Raw genomic sequence first — 17,672 nt, forward strand, 5'->3', positions numbered from 1 at the left:
CTAAATCCACGGGGGGGGGCCGGGGGGCTCGGGGACCCCCAGATTTATGGACGGGGGCTCGGGGACCCCCGGACCCATAAAGGGGGTGGGGGGGCTCGGAGACCCCGCTAAATCCACGGGGGGCCGGGGGCGCTCGGGGACCCCCCAGACCCATAAAGGGGGGCGGGGGGTTCGGGGACCCCCCAGACCCATAAGGGGGGGCTTGGAGACCCCCCAGACCCATAGAGGAGGCGGGGGGGGCTCGGGGACCCCCCAGACCCACGGACAGGGGGCGGGGGCTCGGGGACCCCCCGGACGGCGGGGGGGGCTCAGGGACCCCCCAGACCCATAAAGGGGGGCGGGGGGGCTTGGAGACCCCCCCAGAGCCATAGAGAGGGGGCGGGGGGGGCTTGGGGACCCCTAAACCCAGGGAGGGGGGGCGGGGGGGGCTCGGGGACCCCCAGACCCATAAAGGGGGCGGGGGGGGCTCGGGGACCCCCAGACCCATAGAGGGGGCAGGGGGGGCTCAGGGACCCCCCAGACCCATAAATGGAGGCTCGGGGCCCCCCCCCCGACCCCTTTCAGCACCACGGACAGCGCCCCCCCAGTTTCAGCACCACGGACAGCTCCCCCCCTCCCCCCCCCCCCCCCCCCCCATAATTTCACCCCCGTAGCCGGGGGGGGGGGGCGGAGTTTTGCTCTCCCCCCCAATCCCAGCCCCCGGCCAGCGCCCTAAGGCGCCGCCCCCCCCAATAAATAGCGGGGGGGGGCGGAAGCGGGGGCGGCCCCGAGGGAACAAGGGGCCCTTGTTGGCCCCGAATTCCTTGGGGGGGCCGAGCTCATTGCCCCCCCCCCCCCCATTTAACCCCTCCCCCCCCCCAATGAAGCATCCGGGCCCCTCCCTGTCCCCCCCCCCCCGGAAAGGAGCTGCAGGTGGGGGGAGGGGCGGGGCCGGGGCAGCTGCAGGGAAATGACCCCGGGGGGGGGGGCACCCAGGTGTCCCCCCCCCCCCCCCCCTCCCCGGGTCCTGACCCATCAGCACGGCGGGGGGGCGGGGGGGGCTGTCGGGAAGGGTTACGTCGCCCCGCCCCCCGCGACACACAGACCCCCCCCCGACAAACAGACCCCCCCCCGATACAAAAATCCCCCCCCCAGACACAAAAATCCCCCCCCCCAGACACAAAAATCCCCCCCCAGACACAAATCCCCCCCCTCAGATACACAGACCCCTCCCCCCCCCCATTTCCCCCCCCCGGCCCCACCCATCTGTTGGACGCGGGGGCCTGGACCCCCCAAAGCCCCCTAAAGCCCCCCTAAAACCCCCCGAGCCCCCCGAGCCCCCCCCGCCCCACAGGGACCCTACAGAGCCCCCCCCGAGCTCGCTGCCCCCCCCGGGACCCCCGGAGCCCCCCCAGGACTCCCCGGAGGACCCCAAAGACCCCGACCCGGAGGCTCCCGGCCCTATAGGGACGCCTGGGACCCCCCCCGAGCCCCCCCAGACCCCACCCCACAGAGCCCCGGCCCCATAGAGACCCCCTAAGCCCCCCCTCAGCCCCATTTCGGCCCCATAGAGCCCCCCAGACCCCACCCCACAGACCCCTGGCCCCATAGAGACCCCCAAAGCCCCCCCCAGCCCCATTTCGGCCCTATAGAGCCCCCCAGGACCCCATAGCCCCCAGCCCCACGCAGATGCAGCCCCCCTGCCCCCCCCCGAGAGCCCCGGCCCTATAGGCACCCCATAGGCGACCCGGCACCCCCCCCCCCATAGAGCTCCCTCCCCTATAGACCCCCCTCCCTTCCCCTTTCCCCTATAGATCCCCCAGCCCCTATAAAGCCCCCTCCCCTCACCCCCCGAGCACCCCCAGCCCCATTTTACCCCCTCCCCCAGCCCCACAAGGACCCCCCCCCCCCCATCCCTTTGCAGCCCCCTCCCCACAATCCCCGTGCCCCTATAGGGCCGCTTCCCAACTCACCAGCCCCACAGCGGCCAGCCCCATAGCCACCCCATGGCCTGCCCCATAGATAGCCTGCCCCATAGCTGCCCCGCCCCATAGCCTGCCCCATAACCATCCTGCCCCATAGCCGTCCTGCCCCATAACTGCCCCGCAGCCACCCCATAGCTTTCCTGCCCCATAGATAGCCTGCCCCATAACTGCCCCACAGCCTGCCCCATAGCTTCCCTGCCCCATAGATAGCCTGCCCCATAACTGCCCCATAGCTTCCCTGCCCCATAGCCGCCCCATAACTGCCTTGGCCCATAGCCGCCCTGCCCCATAGCCACCCCATAGCCGCCCCATAGCCTCCCTGCCCCATAGTCACCCTGCCCCATAGCGGCCCCATAGCCTGCCCCATAGCTTCCCTGCTCCACAGCCTGCCCCACAGCCTCCCTGCCCCATAGGTGCCCTACCCCATAGCGGCCCCGTAGCCTGCCCCATAGCTTCCCTGCCCTACAGCTGCCCCACAGCCTCCCTGCCCCATAGGTGCCCTGCCCCATAGGTGCCCCATAGCCTGCCCCACAGCCTCCCCGCCCCATAGCTGCCCTACAGCCTCCCTGCCCCATAGGTGCCCTGCCCCATAGTGGCCCCATAGCCGCCCTACAGCTTCCCCTGCCCCATAGGTGCCCTGCCCCATAGGTGCCCTGCCCCATAGCGGCCCCATAGCCTGCCCCATAGGTGCCCTGCCCCATAGCCTGCCCCATAGCGGCCCCATAGCCCCCCCGCCCCGGCCCTACCTGCTCGCACCGCTCCCAGCTCGGGGCTGCGGCTGCCGCGGGGCTGACATAATCCGCCCGCAGGCCACGCCCCCCGCCCCGCCCGGCCACGCCCCCGCCCGCAGGCCACGCCCCCGCCCCACCCGGCCACGCCCCCGCCAGCAGGCCACGCCCCCCCCCCCCCGCCCACAGGCCACGCCCCCGCCCCACCCGGCCACGCCCACCCGGCACCAGGCCACGCCCACTACGGCGAGAACCCCGCCCCCTACCCCACCCGGCCGCGCCCACTGGTGGGCGGCCACGCCCATCAGGGCGTTGGCCACGCCCCCCGGAGCTTGGCCACGCCCCCTGCCACGCCCTGAGGCAGGGGGGAGGGAGGGGGGGGGGACCCGAGCCCATTGGGGGGGGGGGGGTTTGCCCTCTCCCAAATTTTGGGGGAGGGGCCAAATTTTTTGGGGGGGTCCCGGGGGGGCGGGGGTCCCCTCTTTGGGGGGGGGGCCGCTCGCAGCCCCCCCCCCCCCAAATTCCTGGCAGCTGGGGGCTGATGGGAACCGCCCCCCCCCAACCCCCCCCCCCATTGTGCCCCCCCCCATTGTGCCCCCCCCGTGTCGCTGATGACGTCATCGCGGCTGTGATGTCATCGGGAGGCTTTTTTTGGCGGGGGGGGGGGGCCTGAACCCCCCCCCCCCCAAATAAAACAGAGACCGTTTGAGGGGGGGAGCACAAAGCTTTATTGGGGGGGGCATTTTGGGGACCCCCCCTTTATTTTAAGGGGTTTCCCCCAAAAAACACCAACGGGGGGGCTGAGGCACAGAGAACCCCCTCGGGGGTAACCCTCAGCCCCCCCCCATTTTTGCCCCCCCCCCCCCCATTTTGGGGGACCCCCTCACTTTTGGCCCCCCATTTTGGGGGACCCCCCTATTTTTGGCCCCCACCCCCCATATTTTGCCCCCCCAACTTTTGGGCACACCCCCCCCAATTTTTGGGAACCCCCCCCCATTTTTGGGACCCCCCCCCATTTATTTTTTCTTGGGGGGGGGGCTACATTTAGGGGCTCCCCCTCTCCCTCCCACCCCCTCCCCTCCAGCGCCCCCTCTTCATTTCGGGGCCCCCCCTTTAAAAAAACAGACTCTGGAGGGGGGTTAAGGGATTTTGGGGTGCCCCCCCATTTCGGGGACCCCCCCATTTATTTTTCCTTGGGGGGGGCACCCATTTAGGAGCTCCCCCCTCCCCCCCCATCCCCTCCAGCGCCCTCTTCATTTCGGGGCCCCCCCCCGACAAACCCAGGATCTTTGGGGGGGTTAAGGGGATTTTGGGGTGCCCCCATTTTGAGGACCCCCACATTTTTGGGGACCCCCCCTTTATTTTTTGAAGGGGGGGGCACCCATTTAGCAGCTCCCCCCTCCCTCCCACCCCCATCCCCTCCAGCGCCCCATTTTCATTTTGGGGCCCCCCTCGACAAACCCAGGATCTTTGGGGGGGGGTTAAGGGGATTTTGGGGTGCCCCCCCCCCCAAAAAAAAAATCCCCGGGGGGGCCCTAGGCCTGGATGCTGCTCTTGGTGCTGAGGGCCAGGTAATAGACCACGAGCCCCACGGCCGCCGCCACCACCTCCGTGGCCACCCAGGGCCCGCTCCAGGCGCCCTGTAGGAAAATGGGGGGGGGACACGGGGGGGGTCACCCCGTTGTGACCCCCCCCGAGAACCCCAAAAGGTCGGGGATTTGCCCCAAAAAAAAACGAGGTTGAAAGGAGGCCCCCCTAAATCCCAAATCCCCCTTGTGTCGCCCCCCCCCCCAATAAAACCCTAAATCCAACAGGTGCCCCCCCATAAAATCCCAAATCCCCCCCCCCCCAAAAACCCCAAATCCCCCCAGTGCCCCCCCAAACAAAACCCTAAATACAATAAGTGACCCCCCCCATAAAACCCCAAATCCCCCCCCCCCAACCCCAAATCCCCCGGTGCCCCCCCCAATAAAACCCTAAATCCAACAGGTGCCCCCCCAAAAACCCCAACCCCCCCCCCCCATAAAATCCCAAATCCCCCCCCCCAAAAACCCCAAATCCCCCTGGTGCCCCCCCCATAAAACCCCAAATCCCCCCCCATAAAATCCCAACCCCCCCCAAAAAAACCCAAATCCCCCCGGTGCCCCCCCCAAATAAAACCCTAAATCCGACAAGTGCCCCCCCCAACCCCAAATCCCCCCCGGATAAGCCCCAAAAACCCCTAAACCACCCCAAAACGCAACCCCGCAGCAGAGACCCCGCAAACGCTTTTACAAGCGCCCCAAACCTGAGCCCCCCCCAAATTTTAAAAAAAAAACTCAAAATGAACCCAAAAAAAAACTAAAACAGGAAAACGAATACCCAAAAATATTAAAATAATCAAAAAGCCCTAAAACACCCAAAAAACCCTAAAAGACCTCAAAAAAATATGCTGAAAGCAGAGACCCCGTAAGAGTCAGGACAAAAGCCCCAAACCCGAACCCCCCCAAATCGAATTTTAAAGGAAACCCCTCAAAACGAACCCAAAAAAACCCTAAAAAAATATTTAAAAACGCCAAAAATATTTAAAAAGAATTAAAAAAAACATAAAAATGCCCAAAAAGCCCTAAAACACCCCAAAACGCAACCCTGAAAAACAAACCCCGTAAGCATTTTTACAAATGCCCCAAACCCGACGTCCCCCCCAAAATTTAAAGAAAACCCCCAAAAATGAACCTCAAAAAAACCTCTAAAGTACAAAAAATACCAAAAAAATTAAAAAAGGAACAAAAACAGACATAAAAATGCCCAAAACACTCTAAAACACCCCAAAACGCAACCCCCAAGCAGAGACCCCGTAAGCGCTTTTACAAACACCCCAAACCTGAGCCCCCCACACCAAATTTTAACGAAAACCCCTCAAAATGAACCCAAAAAAAAACCCTAGAATACAATTTTTTAAAAGGGCAAAACTATTAAAAAAGCAAACAAAAATATAAAAATGCCCAAAAACCCCTAAAACACCCCAAAACGCAACCCCAAAGCGGAGACCCCACAAGTGCTTTTACAAACGCCCCTAACCTGAGCCCCCCCGAATTTTAAAGGAAACCCCTCAAAATGAACCCCAAAAAACCCTAAAGTACAAAAAAACCAACAAATATTAAAAAACCAAAATAAAAAACATAAAAATGCCCAAAAACCCCTAAAACGCCCCAAAACGCAACCCTGAAGCAGAGACCCCGCAAGCGCTTTTACAAACGCCCCAAACCTGAGCCCCCACACCAAATTTTAACGGAAACCCCTCAAAATGTACCCAAAAAAACCCTAGAAAATTTTTTAAAAGGACCAAAAACTATTAAAAAAGCAAACAAAAATATAAAAATGCCCAAAAACCCCGAAAACACCCCAAAACGCAACCCTGAAAAACAAACCCCATAAGCGCTTTTACAAACGCCCGAAACCTGAGCCCCCCACACCAAATTTTAACGAAAACCCCTCAAAATGAACCCAAAACCAACCCCTAAAACACAAAAAATACCAAAAACCATTAAAATAGAAAAAAAAACCATAAAAAAGCCCAAAAATCCCTAAAACGCCCCAAAACGCAACCCCGCAGCGGAGACCCTGCAAGCGCTTCTACAAACGCCCCAAACCTGAGCCCCCCCCAAATTTTAAAGAAAACCCCTCAAAATGAACCCAAAAAACCCCCAAATGGTAAAACCGGCCCCAAAAACAACAGAAATGGCCCAAAAGCCCCAAACCCCCCCAAAAAAGCGCCTCACCCGATGGTCCACGTTGACGGTGAAGAGCGGGCGGATGCGGGAAACGTCCTCGTTGTTGCGCTGCGCCTGGGGGGGGAAATAAATGGGGGGGGGCAAATAAGTGGGGGGGGGCAAATAAATTGGGGGGGCAAATAAAATGGGGGGCTTAAAATAAAATTGGGGGGTGAAAATAAAATGGGGAGGAATAAAATAGAGAAAATAAAATGGGGGGGCAAATAAAATGGGGGGCAAATAAAGTGGGGGGGCAAAATAAAATGGGGGGCGAATAAAATAAAATAGGGGGCAAAATAAAATGGGGGTTAAAATAAATGGGGGGGCAAAATAAAACAGGGGGGAAATAAAATAAAGAAATTAAAATAAAATGGGGGGCAAATAAAGTGGGGGGGCAAATAAAACGGGGGGTTTAAAATAAAATGGGGGTGCAAAAATAAAATGGGGGCAAAATAAAATGGGGGGGATAAAATGGGGGGTTTCCGAAATGAAGGGGGGGGGGGCAAAATAAAATGGGGGCAAGGCAAAATAAAGGGGGGGCAAAATAAAATGTTGGGGGAAATAAAAGGGGGGGCGAAATAAAAGGGGGGCCAAAATAAAATGGGGGGGGGGGCAAAACAAAATGGGGGGGGCTTAAAATAAAATGGGGGGGGTCAAAATAAAATATAGGAATTAAAATAAAATGGGGGGCCAAATAAAATGGCGGGGGACAAAAATAAAATGGGGGCAAAAATAAAAACGGGGGGGGCAAAAATAAAATGGGGGGACAAAAATAAAATGGGAGGCCCTAAATAAAATGGGGGCTAAAATAAAATTGGGGGGGGGATAAAATGGGGGGGGGGATAAAATGGGGGTTGCTGAAATGAAAGAGGGGGGCCGAAATAAAATGGGGGGGCAAAATAAAACAGCGGGGGGCCAAAATAAAATGGGGAGATAAAATTGGAGAAGGATTAAAATAAAATGGGGGGGCCAAAATAAAGTGGGGGGGGGCAAAATAAAATGGGGGGGCCAAAATAAAATGACAGCAGTTTAAAATAAAATGGGGGGTGCCAAAATAAAATGGGGGGGGGCCAAAATAACAGTGGTTTAAAATAAAATGGGGGCACCAAATAAAATGGGGGGGGCCAAAATAAAATGGGGGGGGCGCAAAATAAAATGGGGGGGGGCAAAATGAGGGGGCTTAAATCAAAATGGAGAGCGTTAAAAGAAAACGACACAGTAAAAATAAAATGGGGGGAATAAAATGGGGGCTGGAAATAAAATGGGGGCTTCGAATAAAATAGGGGGCAAAAAAAATGGGGGGCAAAAAAATTGGGGGGCAAAAAAAATGGGGGGGTTAAACGAAAAAGAAGACAATAAATGAAAGAAGGGGGATGTAAATAAAACGGGGGGGTTAAATAAAAATGGGGGGTTAAATAAAAACAGGGGGGGGTTAAATAAAAACGAGGGGGGTAAACTAAATGTGGGGGTTAAATAAAGCGGGGGGGTTAAAAATTGGAGGGGGGCCCCAAAAATCCCCCCCCCCCCACCTTGCGCAGGGCGCTGTAGGACTCCTCGTCGAAGAACTTCACCTCGTAGGTGCCCGACTGGGCGCTGCGGTGCTCCAGGCTCCACGACACCTGGGGGGGCACAATTTCGGTGACCCCCCGGGAAATTTGGGCCCCCCCTTATAATTTCGACCCCCCCGGGTTAAATTTTTTTTTTTTTGGGGGGGGGGGCGGTTACCTGGTAGCGCCCCACGTCCTGGCCCCGCGTCACCGGGAACTGCTTGCCGTTGACGTCGGCGTAGAGCGCGACGTTCTGGAGGGGGGGGGTTAAAAAATTAAGGGGGGGCGGGTTCGGAAGGCCCCCCCGGGTTTTAAAGGCCCCCGGATTAAAAGGGGGCCCCCCCCGCGGAAAAAAGCCCCCACCTGGGCGCCGTTCTTGCAGGCGAGGGAGAGCTCGACCACGAAGACGCTCTCGGAGGCGATGACGGCGTCGGCCGTGGTGTAGTAGGAGGGGGCGATGGTGGGCTCGGGGCACGGCTCCGCTGCGGGGGGGGGGTGGGTTTTTTTTTGGGGGGGGCACGGTGAGGACCCTCCCTGTGCTGTGACCCCCCCTCAGAGACTGGTTGCCCCCCCCCCCCGGGGGGTTGGGACCAACCCCCCCCCCCCCCCCAGGACCCCCATGGCCCCAAATCACCACCTGGGACACCCTCAGGACCCCCAAGCCCCCCCCCCCGACACCCCAGGACCCCATTTTGCCCCCCCCGACCCCATTTTGCCCCCCCAAACCCCATATTCCCCCCCCCGAGCCCCCCAGGACCCCATTTTGCACCCCCCATATCCCCCCTCCGACCCTATTTTGCCCCCCCCAGCCCCCCAGGACCCCATCTGCCCCCCCCCACCCCATATTCCCCCCAGACCCCCCAGGACCCCATTTTGCCCCCCCCAACCCCATTTTGCCCCCCCCCAAGCCCCCCAGGACCCCATCTGCCCCCCCCACCCCATATTCCCCCCCCCAGCCCCCCCCAGGACCCCATTTTGCCCCCCCCCATATCCCCCCCGAGCCCCTCAGGACCCCATTTGGCCCTGCCCCCCCATATCCCCCCCATATCCCCCCCCGGACCCCATTTGCCCCCCCCCCCCAACCCCATATCCCCCCCCGAGCCCCCCCGACCCCATTTCGCCCCCCCCAGCCCCCTATTCACCCCCCAGCCCCCTGTTGCCCCCCCCAGCTCCCCCCCCCAAGGCCTCATTTCACCCCCCTGGCCCCTTGGTGTCCCCCAAAAGGGCCCCCCCCAAGACCCCTTGGCCCCCCTGGGCCCCCAGTCGCCCCCGAGGGTCCCCCCAGACCCCCCCCCCAAAACCCCCAGGACCCCCCAGGACCCCCCCAGACCCCCTCGGGGCCACCCCCAAGCCCCCAGAGTCCTCCCAGACCCCCCCCAAAGCCCTCAGGACCCCCCCAAGGCCCCCTTCAACACCCCAGGACCCCCCTCAAGACCCTCAGGACCCCCCCCGGCCCCCCCATACCCCCTCCAGGACCCCCAGACGCCCCCAGGACCCCCCCAATCCCCCAGGACCCCCCCAATGCCCCCAGACCCCCCCAGAACCCCTCACGCCCTCCCCGGTCCCCCCCCAGGACCCCCCAGCCCCCCCAGGGCCCCCCAGACGCCCCCATCACCCCCTCCGGACCCCCCCAGGGCCCCCTCAAAGCCCCAGGGCCCCCCCAAGGCCCCCCCCTAAAGCCCCCCAGGCCCCCCGGGCCCTCCCAACCCCCCCAGACCCCCCAAGGTCCCCCCCAAAGCCCCCAGGACCCCCGAAACCCTCCCCAAACTCCCCCGGCCCCCCCGTACCCCCCACTCCCAGCGCCGCCGCCAGCAGCCCCAGCAGCAGCCCCAGCGCCGCCATCTTTGCCGCCGGCACCGCCCTCCCCGCCCGACAGACACCCCCAGCAGCCAATCGGCGCCGGGCGGCTCCACGCGGCGCCCAATCAAGTGAAGGGGGCGGGGCAGAGAGATGCGCAGCGGCCAATGGGAGGCGCGAGCGCCTCTGGGCGGGAGCTTCCTCTGCGCGCGACGTGGCCCTGCCGTTGAAAGGGGGCGTGGCCACGCCGCGCGCCTGCGCAGTGCCGCCGCCCGCCCGACAAAATGGCGGCCGCGACTTATTTGGCGGCGGCGCGAGAAAAGTCGCGGCCGCGCCCCGGCGCATGCGCGCCGCGCACATCGCCGCCGCTTGGCCTCGGCCGTTCCCGAGGCATTATGGGTTACGTTAAAAATCTTAAATTTTAGGGTTTTAGCCCCAAAGCGGCGGGGACAAAGCGGCGGGCCCGCCGCAAAATGGCGGCCGGCGCCGCCTCGCTCCGCCAGGCCCCGCGCCGCACCGCGCATGCGCAGCGCCTCGGGGGCACAAAATGGCCGCTGCGACTTTTGTCGCGCTGAGGGGAGGGGGGCGCGAAAAAGGGCGCGGGGTTGAAACCTCGCGAGATTTCGCCCCGCCTTCTTTTAGCGAAGTCTCGCGAGAACCAGGAGGGGCTTCAGGGAGGCAGCAATGGCGGCGGCGCTGAGGGCGGGGAGGCGCCTGTGGGCCCCGGCCGTGCTCGGGCAGCGCCCGGTGAGTCCCGGGGGAGGCCCCGGGGGGACCCGGGAACGGCCCCGGCCCCGCCGGACCCCGGGGAGGAACCGGGCGGCGGCGCCGCGAAGCGGGCGGGCAGCGCCGCGCGCTGATTGGCCGTCGCTGTGGTTGGGGGCGGGATTAGCGGTGAGGCGCCTCGCGCTCTGATTGGCTGCCGCCCGCGGCGCTGGGCGGCGATTGGTTGAGCGCCGCGGAGAGGGCGGGACCGCGCGGCGGCTGCGCTCGCTGATTGGGTGGTATTTCTAAGGGAGGCGGGGCGAGCGTCTGTGAGGGGGGGATTTTGGGGGGGGGTCCCAAAATGGCCCCCCCGTGACCCCCCCCCCTCCCCCCAGGCCTGGTTTTCCCACGACGAGCGGCGCCACCTCCCCCCCGTAAGTACCCCCAAATTTTTTTTGGAGGGGGGGGGCACAAAAGACCCCTCCCCCCCCCCCCCAAATACCCCTCTGATAATTGGGGGGGCAAAATGGGGGCCCTCCCCCTTGACCCCCCCCATTTTGGGGCTGGGGGGGCAAAGCCCCTTTATTGGTGGGGGGGCTCCCAGTGCCCCCCCTTGATTTTTATTGAGGAGGGGGAAATTTTGGGGGGGGGGGGGCATGTGGGGGGCTCCCAGTGCCCCCCGTTTGGTGTTACTGGTGGGGGGGGCATGTATTTGTCGGGGGGGGGTGCACATTAATTGGGGGGGGGCTCTTTAATTGGGGGACACATTAATTAGTGGGGAGCATGTTTTTTTTTGGGGGGCATGTTTTTGTTTGGGGGGGTGCACGTTAATGGGGGGGCACATATTTTGGGGAAAGGGAGCATGTTTTTTGGGGGGGGGGCACATTTTTTGTGGGGGGGGTCTGGGTGGGGGGTCCCCATCTCATCCTGCCCCCCCCGCTGTGACTAACCCCCCTCGCCCCCCCCCCCCCCCCTTAATTTTTCCCTGCTCCGCGGCCGCCCCCGCAGCAACCCAGCATCGTGAGTATAAATGGGGGGGGGGGGGCTTTGGGGGTGGGGGGGGCACAAAATTTGGGGTGGGGGGGCACAAAATTGGGTGGGGGGGCACAACATTTTAGAGGGGGGGGGGGGCACAAAATTTAGAGGGGGACGAAATTTAGGGGGCAAACAAAATTTAGGGGGGCACCTTAAAAAGAAGCATGCGGGGAACTGATGGGGGGGTGCATGAGGATGTGGGGGGAAGAGGGGGTCGGGGGGCGGCTCTGTGGGGCCTCACCCCCCCAAATTGCCCCCCCATCTTAAAATTGTGTGTCCCCCCCCCTCGTCCGCAGCCCCCCCTGCCAAATACGGGGCCGCCACACGGTGACGCTGATCCCGGGCGACGGCATCGGCCCCGAGCTCATGCTGCACGTCAAGGAGGTCTTCAGGTGGGTCCTGCCCCCCCCCCCGGGGGGGGTTATTTATTATTTTTTGAGGGGGGGGGGGCTCAGAAATTGTGGCCCCCCCCTCCAGGCACGCCTGCGTCCCCGTGGACTTCGAGGAGGTGCGGGTGAGCGCCGAGGCGCCCGAGGACGACGTGCACAACGCCATCATGGCCATCCGCCGCAACGGCGTCGCCATCAAGGGTGAGAGCGGGCCCCCCCCCCCCAAAAAATTAGGACACCCCCCCCCCCCGAAAAATTGGGGCCCCCGGAGAAATTGGGACCCCCTGGAAAAAATGGGACTCCCCTGCTGGAGAAATTGGGATGCCCCTTCAAGTAAATGGCAATTCCTGTCCAGATAAATGCCCCCCCCCAATAATTTGGGACCCCCCAGAAAAATTAGGACACCCTCGGAAAAATTGGGACCCCCCCGAAAAATTGTGCCCCCCCCCCACTGGAGAAATTGGGACCCCAGTCCAAATAAACAGCGATCCTCATCCAGATAAATGCGCCCCCGCCCAAGAAATTGGCCCCCCCCCCGAGAAATTGGGAGCCCCCCCCCAATAATTTGGGCCCCCCCAATAATTTGGGACCCCCCCAGAAAAATTGGGACCCCGGATAAATTGGGAGCCCCTCCCCCCCCCCAAAAAAATTGGGAACCCCAAGTAAACGGCGAGCCCCATCCAGATAAATGCCCCCCCTAAGAAATTGGGACCCCCCAGAAAAATTGGGACCCCCCGGAGAAATTGGGACCCCCCCTGCTGGAGAAATTGGGACCCCCGTCCAAGTAAACGACGATCCCCATCCAGATAAATGCCCTCCCCCCCGAGAATTTGGCCCCCCCGAGAAATTGGGAGCCCCCCCCCCCCCGAAAAAATTGGGACCCCCCCCCCGAATAATTTGGGCCCCCGATAATTTGGGACCCCCACAGAAAAATTGGGACACCCCCGGATAAATTGGGAGACCCCCCGAAAAATTGGGACCCCCGTCCAAGTAAACGGCGATCCCCATCCAGATAAATGCCCCCCCCCGAGAAATTGGGACCCCCCCCAGAAAAATTGGGACCCCCCAGAAAAATTGGGACCCCCCACTGGAGAAATTGGGACCCCCGTCCAAATAAACAGCGATCCCCATCCAGATAAATGCCCCCCCCCCCGAAAAATTGGGGACCCCCCCCCGAAAAATTGGGACCCCCCCCCAGTAAAATTGGGACCCCCCCGGAAAAATTGGGACCCCCCTGCTGGAGAAATTGGGATGCCCGTTCAAGTAAACGGCGATCCCCATCCAGATAAATGCCCCCCCCGAGAAATTGGGACCCCCCAAAAAATTGGGACCCCCCCCCCAATAATTTGGGACCCCCCAGAAAAACTGGGACACCTCTGGAAAAATTGGGACCCCCTAGGTAAATTGGGACCCCCGTCCAAGTAAACGGCGATCCCCATCCAGATAAATGCCCCCCCCCCGAGAATTTGGGGCCCCCCCAAAAAAATTGGGACCCCCCAGAGAAATTGGGCCCCCCGGATAATTTGGGCCCCCCCGGATAATTTGGGGCCCCCCTTGGCGCTCCGGGGGTCCCATCCTTGCCCCCCCCCCCCCCCCAGGTAACATCGAGACCAACCACAACCTGCCGCCGAGCCACAAGTCCCGCAACAACCTCATCCGGTAGGGCGGGGCCGGAAGGGGCGGGGCCTAACGGGGCGGGGCCCTAACGGGGCGGGGCCAGAAGGGGGTGTGACCCAATGGGGCGGGGCCTAAGACGGCGTGTCCCCTTCGGGGGCGGGGCTTGGGAGTAACCCGGGCCTTTACGCCAAAAGTTTTGCGACGACATCATCTGGTAAGGCGGAGCCAAAAGGGGGCGGGGCCAAAGGGGGCGGAGCCTAACAGGGTGTGGCCTAATGGGGGCGGGGCTTAAGGGGGCGTGTCCCTTTGGGGGCGGGGCTTAAGGGGGCGTGTCCCTTTGGGGGCGGGGCTTAGGACCAACCTGGATCTTTATGCCCCAAGTCCTGCAGCGACCTCATCTGGTAAGGCTGTAATAAAATGGGGGTGGGGCTAAAGGGGGCGGGGCCTAACAGGGTGTGACCTAATGGGGCGTGGCCTAATGGGGGCGGGGCCTAACGGGGTGTGTCCCCTTGGGGGCGGGGCTTAGGAGCAGCAACCCGGACCTTTCCGCCCCAGGTCCCGCATCAGCCTCATCCAGTAAGGTGTGGCCAAAAGGGGGTGGGGCCTAACGGGGCGGGGCACAATGGGGTGGGGTCTAATGGGGCGGGGCTTAACGGGGTGTGTCCCCTTGGGGGCGGGGCTTAAGGGGGCGTGACCCTTGTGGGGGGAGGCGGGGCTTAGGAGCAGCTCCGGACCTCTACGCCCACAAGTCCCGCAACGAGCTCATCCGGTAAGGCTGTGATAAAAGGGGCGGGGCCAAAAGGGGCGGGGCCTAACAGGGTGTGACCTAATGGGGCGGGGCCTAACGGGGGCGGGGCTTAAGGGGGCGTGTCCCCTTGGGGGCGGGGCTTAGGACCAACCCGGACCTTTCCACCCGAAGTCCTGCAACGACCTAATTTGGTAAGGCATGGCCGAAAGGGGGCGGGACCCAATGGGGCGGGGCCTAAGGGGGCGTGTCCCCTTGGGGGCGGGGCTTAAAGGGGCGTGTCCCTCTCGGGGGCGGGGCTTAGGACCAGCCTGGACCTCTACGCCAACGTCATCCACTGCCGGAGCCTGCCGGGGGTGGAGACGCGGCACCGCGACGTCGACATCCTCATCGTGCGCGAGAACACCGAGGGCGAGTACAGCAGCCTGGAGCACGAGGTGAAGCCCCGCCCCCTTTGGCCCCGCCCCTGAAGCCCCTCCCACCTGAAGCCCCGCCCCCTGAAGCCCCGCCCCCGGGCTGTCCCACCCGCAGAGCGTGGCGGGGGTGGTGGAGAGCCTGAAGATCATCACGGGGGCGCTCGCGGCGCATCGCGCACTACGCCTTCCGCCTCGCCCGCGCCGCCGGCCGCCGCGCCGTCACCGCCGTGCACAAGGCCAACATCATGTAGGGGGGGCCCGAATATTTGGGGGGGGGGCGGATATTTGGGGGGGGGGATTAAAGCGGCGGTGGGGGGGAGGTAAAATGATGGGGAGGGGGGTTTAAAATGGTGGTGGTGGGGTTAAAATGATGGGGGGGGTTAAAGGGGGGTGGGGGGGTTAAAAGGGGGTGGGGGGGGTTAAAGGGGTGGGGGGGGGGGGGGGGGGTTAAAGGGAGATGGGGGTCTTAAAAGGTCGGGGGGAGGCCCAAATACCTGGGGGGGGGCGTTAAAATGTCGGGGGGGAGGGGTTAAAGTGGTGGGGGGTTAAAGGTGGTGGGGGTGTTAAAATGGCTGCGGGGGGGCTACAAAGGGAGGAGGGGGTCTCAAAAGGTTGGGGAAGAGGCCAAAAAGGGGGGGGGGGGTTAAAATGGTGGGGGGGGGTTAAAGGGGTGGTGGTAGGGGTAAAGGGGTGGGGGGGCACAAAGGGAGATGGGGGTCTCAAAAGGTCGGGGGAAGGCCGAGAAGGGGGGGTGTTTAAAATGGTGGTGGGGGCCAAAATATATAGGGGGGCGTTAAAATGGCGGGGGGGGGGTAAAGTGAGATGGGGGGGTCTCAAAATGTTGGGGAAGAGGCCGAAAAAGGGAGGGGAGGGGCAAATATCTGGGGGGGGGGGCATTAAAATGTCAGGGGGGTAAAATGGCAGGGGAGGGGCACAAAGGGCGATGGGGGTCTCAAAAGGTCGGGAGGGGAGACCAAAAAGGGGGGGGGGCTTCAAAATGTCGGGGGGGAGGGCGTTAAAATAGATGGGGGGCACAAAGGAAGATGGGGTCTTAAAAGGTTGGGGGGGAGACCAAAAAGGGGGGGGGGGAGAGTGGTAAATGTCTGGGGGGGGGGCCTCAAAATGTTCGGGGGAGGGTCCCTAAAATGGGGGGGGTCCCTGGGGGTGGGGGGGGCAGCACCGCAGGTCCCTGGGGTTGTGCGGGGCTGGGGGGGGGCTGAACCCAAATCTGCTTGGGGCGGGTTGTTTGAGGAAGGGGGGGGGTTGTTTGTGGAGGGGGGTGTTTGGGGGGGGGGGGGGTGTTTTGTTGGGGGGGGGGCAGCACCCCACCGTGCCCCCCCCCCGCAGGAAGCTGGGGGACGGGCTCTTCCTGCAGTGCTGCCAGGAGGTGGCGGCCGAGTACCCGGAGATCGCCTTCAGCAGCATGATCGTGGACAACGCCACCATGCAGGCACCGCCCCCCGTCCCCCCCCCCCCCCCCCCAGCTCCCCTCCCAGTCCCTCCCAGTCCTCCCAGTAACCCCCCCCATCCCCCCCCAAGCTGGTGTCGCGGCCGCAGCAGTTCGACGTGATGGTGATGCCCAACCTCTACGGCAACGTCGTCAACAACGTCTGCGCCGGGCTGGTGGGCGGCCCCGGCCTCGTCCCCGGTGCCAACTACGGCCACGACTACGCCGTCTTCGAGACCGTGAGCTTGGGGGGGGCCGGGGGGAGGATTTTGGGGTGATTCGGGGGGGTTTTGGGGTCACCCGGCGGCTCCCCCCCCCCGGCAGGCGACGCGGAACACGGGGAAGAGCATCGCCAACCGCAACATCGCCAACCCGACGGCGGCGCTGCTGGCGGGCTGCATGATGCTGGATCACCTCCGGTGGGCGGGGCTAAAGGGGGCGTGGTTAAAAGGGGGTGTGGCTAAAGGGGGCGTGGCTAAAGGGGGCGGGGCCTGGGGGCGGGGGGAGGGGCTAGGCCTGGGGGCGGGGTCTTGGGTTGGGGTGGTGGTGATGGCGGGGCCGCAGAAGGGGTGGGGTAAGGCTAGGGGGCGGGGCTTCACGGAAGGGGCGGGGCTTCCCTGGAAGGGGGCGGGGCTACGGGAGAAAGGGGCGGGGTCAGTGGAAGGGGGCGGGGCTAAACCTGGGGGCGGGGTCTTGGGTTGGGGGGTGGCAATAGAGCAAAAGGGGTAAAGCCAGGGGGCGGGGCTTACATCGGTGGGCGGGGCTTCAGGAAGGGGAGGGGCTTCGCTGAAGGGGCGTGGCCTCGGGGAGGGGCGGGGCCAATGGGCTCGGTTGAGGGGGTGTGGCCTGAGGAGGGGCGGAGCCACAGGGGAGGTCCCAGACCACTGGGAGTGGTTTAAGGGGCGGGGCTTCGTGCCCGGTGGGCGTGGCTTGCTGATGTGGGCGTGGCTTCCTGACGGGGGCGTGGCCTCCGGATGCCCCTCCCCCAGGCTGCACAGCCACGCCTCCACCATCCGCCAGGCCGTCCTCGCCTCGCTGCACGACCCCCGGGTAAGCCCCGCCCCCTTTCCCCTTATATGGGCCGAGCCCGGGGCGCGGTGGGCGTGGCCTGGGAGGTGTGTGGGGGGGCGAGCCCCGCCCCCTGGTGGCCCCGCCCCCTGAATTGACTCCGCCCCCAGACGCACACGCCCGACATCGGGGGACAGGGCACGACCTCGGGGGCGGTGCAGAGCATCCTGTCCCACCTGAGCCGCGCCAGAACAGGCCCGGGGGCGTGGCCTCGGGTGGGCGTGGCCTCAAGTGGGCGTGGCCTCCCGGAGGGGGAGGAGCCCCGCCCCTTAATAAACCACCCCCAATAAACCCCGCCCCCGGCCGTGCCACACCTTTATCCACACGTGTATATAGAAGGGAATGGGGGGCGGAGCCTGCTGTGGGCGGAGCCCGGAGGGGCGTGGCCTCAAGTGGGCGTGGCCTCACAGAGGAGGAGCGTCTAGCCCCGCCCCTTAATAAACCACCCCAATAAGCCCCGCC

The 17,672-nt window shown here is 63.4% G+C and overlaps 2 protein-coding genes across 2 annotated transcripts; one reads left to right on the top strand and one right to left on the bottom strand.

Annotated features, from left to right (window-relative positions):
- Positions 1 to 4,165: 4,165 nt before the first annotated feature.
- On the bottom strand, positions 4,166 to 10,163 carry SSR4 (signal sequence receptor subunit 4). Its single transcript, XM_066984662.1, has 6 exons — positions 9,779 to 10,163; positions 8,355 to 8,473; positions 8,170 to 8,244; positions 7,974 to 8,063; positions 6,454 to 6,519; positions 4,166 to 4,332 (listed from the first exon to the last, which is right to left on the bottom strand). The coding sequence occupies exons 1-6, from the start codon at positions 10,146 to 10,148 to the stop codon at positions 4,228 to 4,230; spliced, it is 825 nt and encodes a 274-aa protein (XP_066840763.1). The 5' UTR covers positions 10,149 to 10,163; the 3' UTR covers positions 4,166 to 4,227.
- A 1,554-nt stretch (positions 10,164 to 11,717) lies between these two features.
- Positions 11,718 to 17,669, top strand: IDH3G (isocitrate dehydrogenase (NAD(+)) 3 non-catalytic subunit gamma). The gene is given in 12 exon segments (XM_066984570.1): positions 11,718 to 11,725; positions 11,825 to 11,920; positions 12,006 to 12,118; positions 13,516 to 13,576; positions 14,584 to 14,716; positions 14,811 to 14,854; positions 14,856 to 14,942; positions 16,043 to 16,145; positions 16,235 to 16,381; positions 16,467 to 16,561; positions 17,132 to 17,192; positions 17,321 to 17,669. Coding segments are annotated over 12 exon segments (1,128 nt in total). The 3' UTR covers positions 17,501 to 17,669.
- Positions 17,670 to 17,672: the final 3 nt, after the last annotated feature.

Source organism: Anser cygnoides, chromosome 29 (genome assembly GCF_040182565.1).
Source record: "Anser cygnoides isolate HZ-2024a breed goose chromosome 29, Taihu_goose_T2T_genome, whole genome shotgun sequence".
NCBI classification, from domain to species: domain Eukaryota; kingdom Metazoa; phylum Chordata; class Aves; order Anseriformes; family Anatidae; genus Anser; species Anser cygnoides.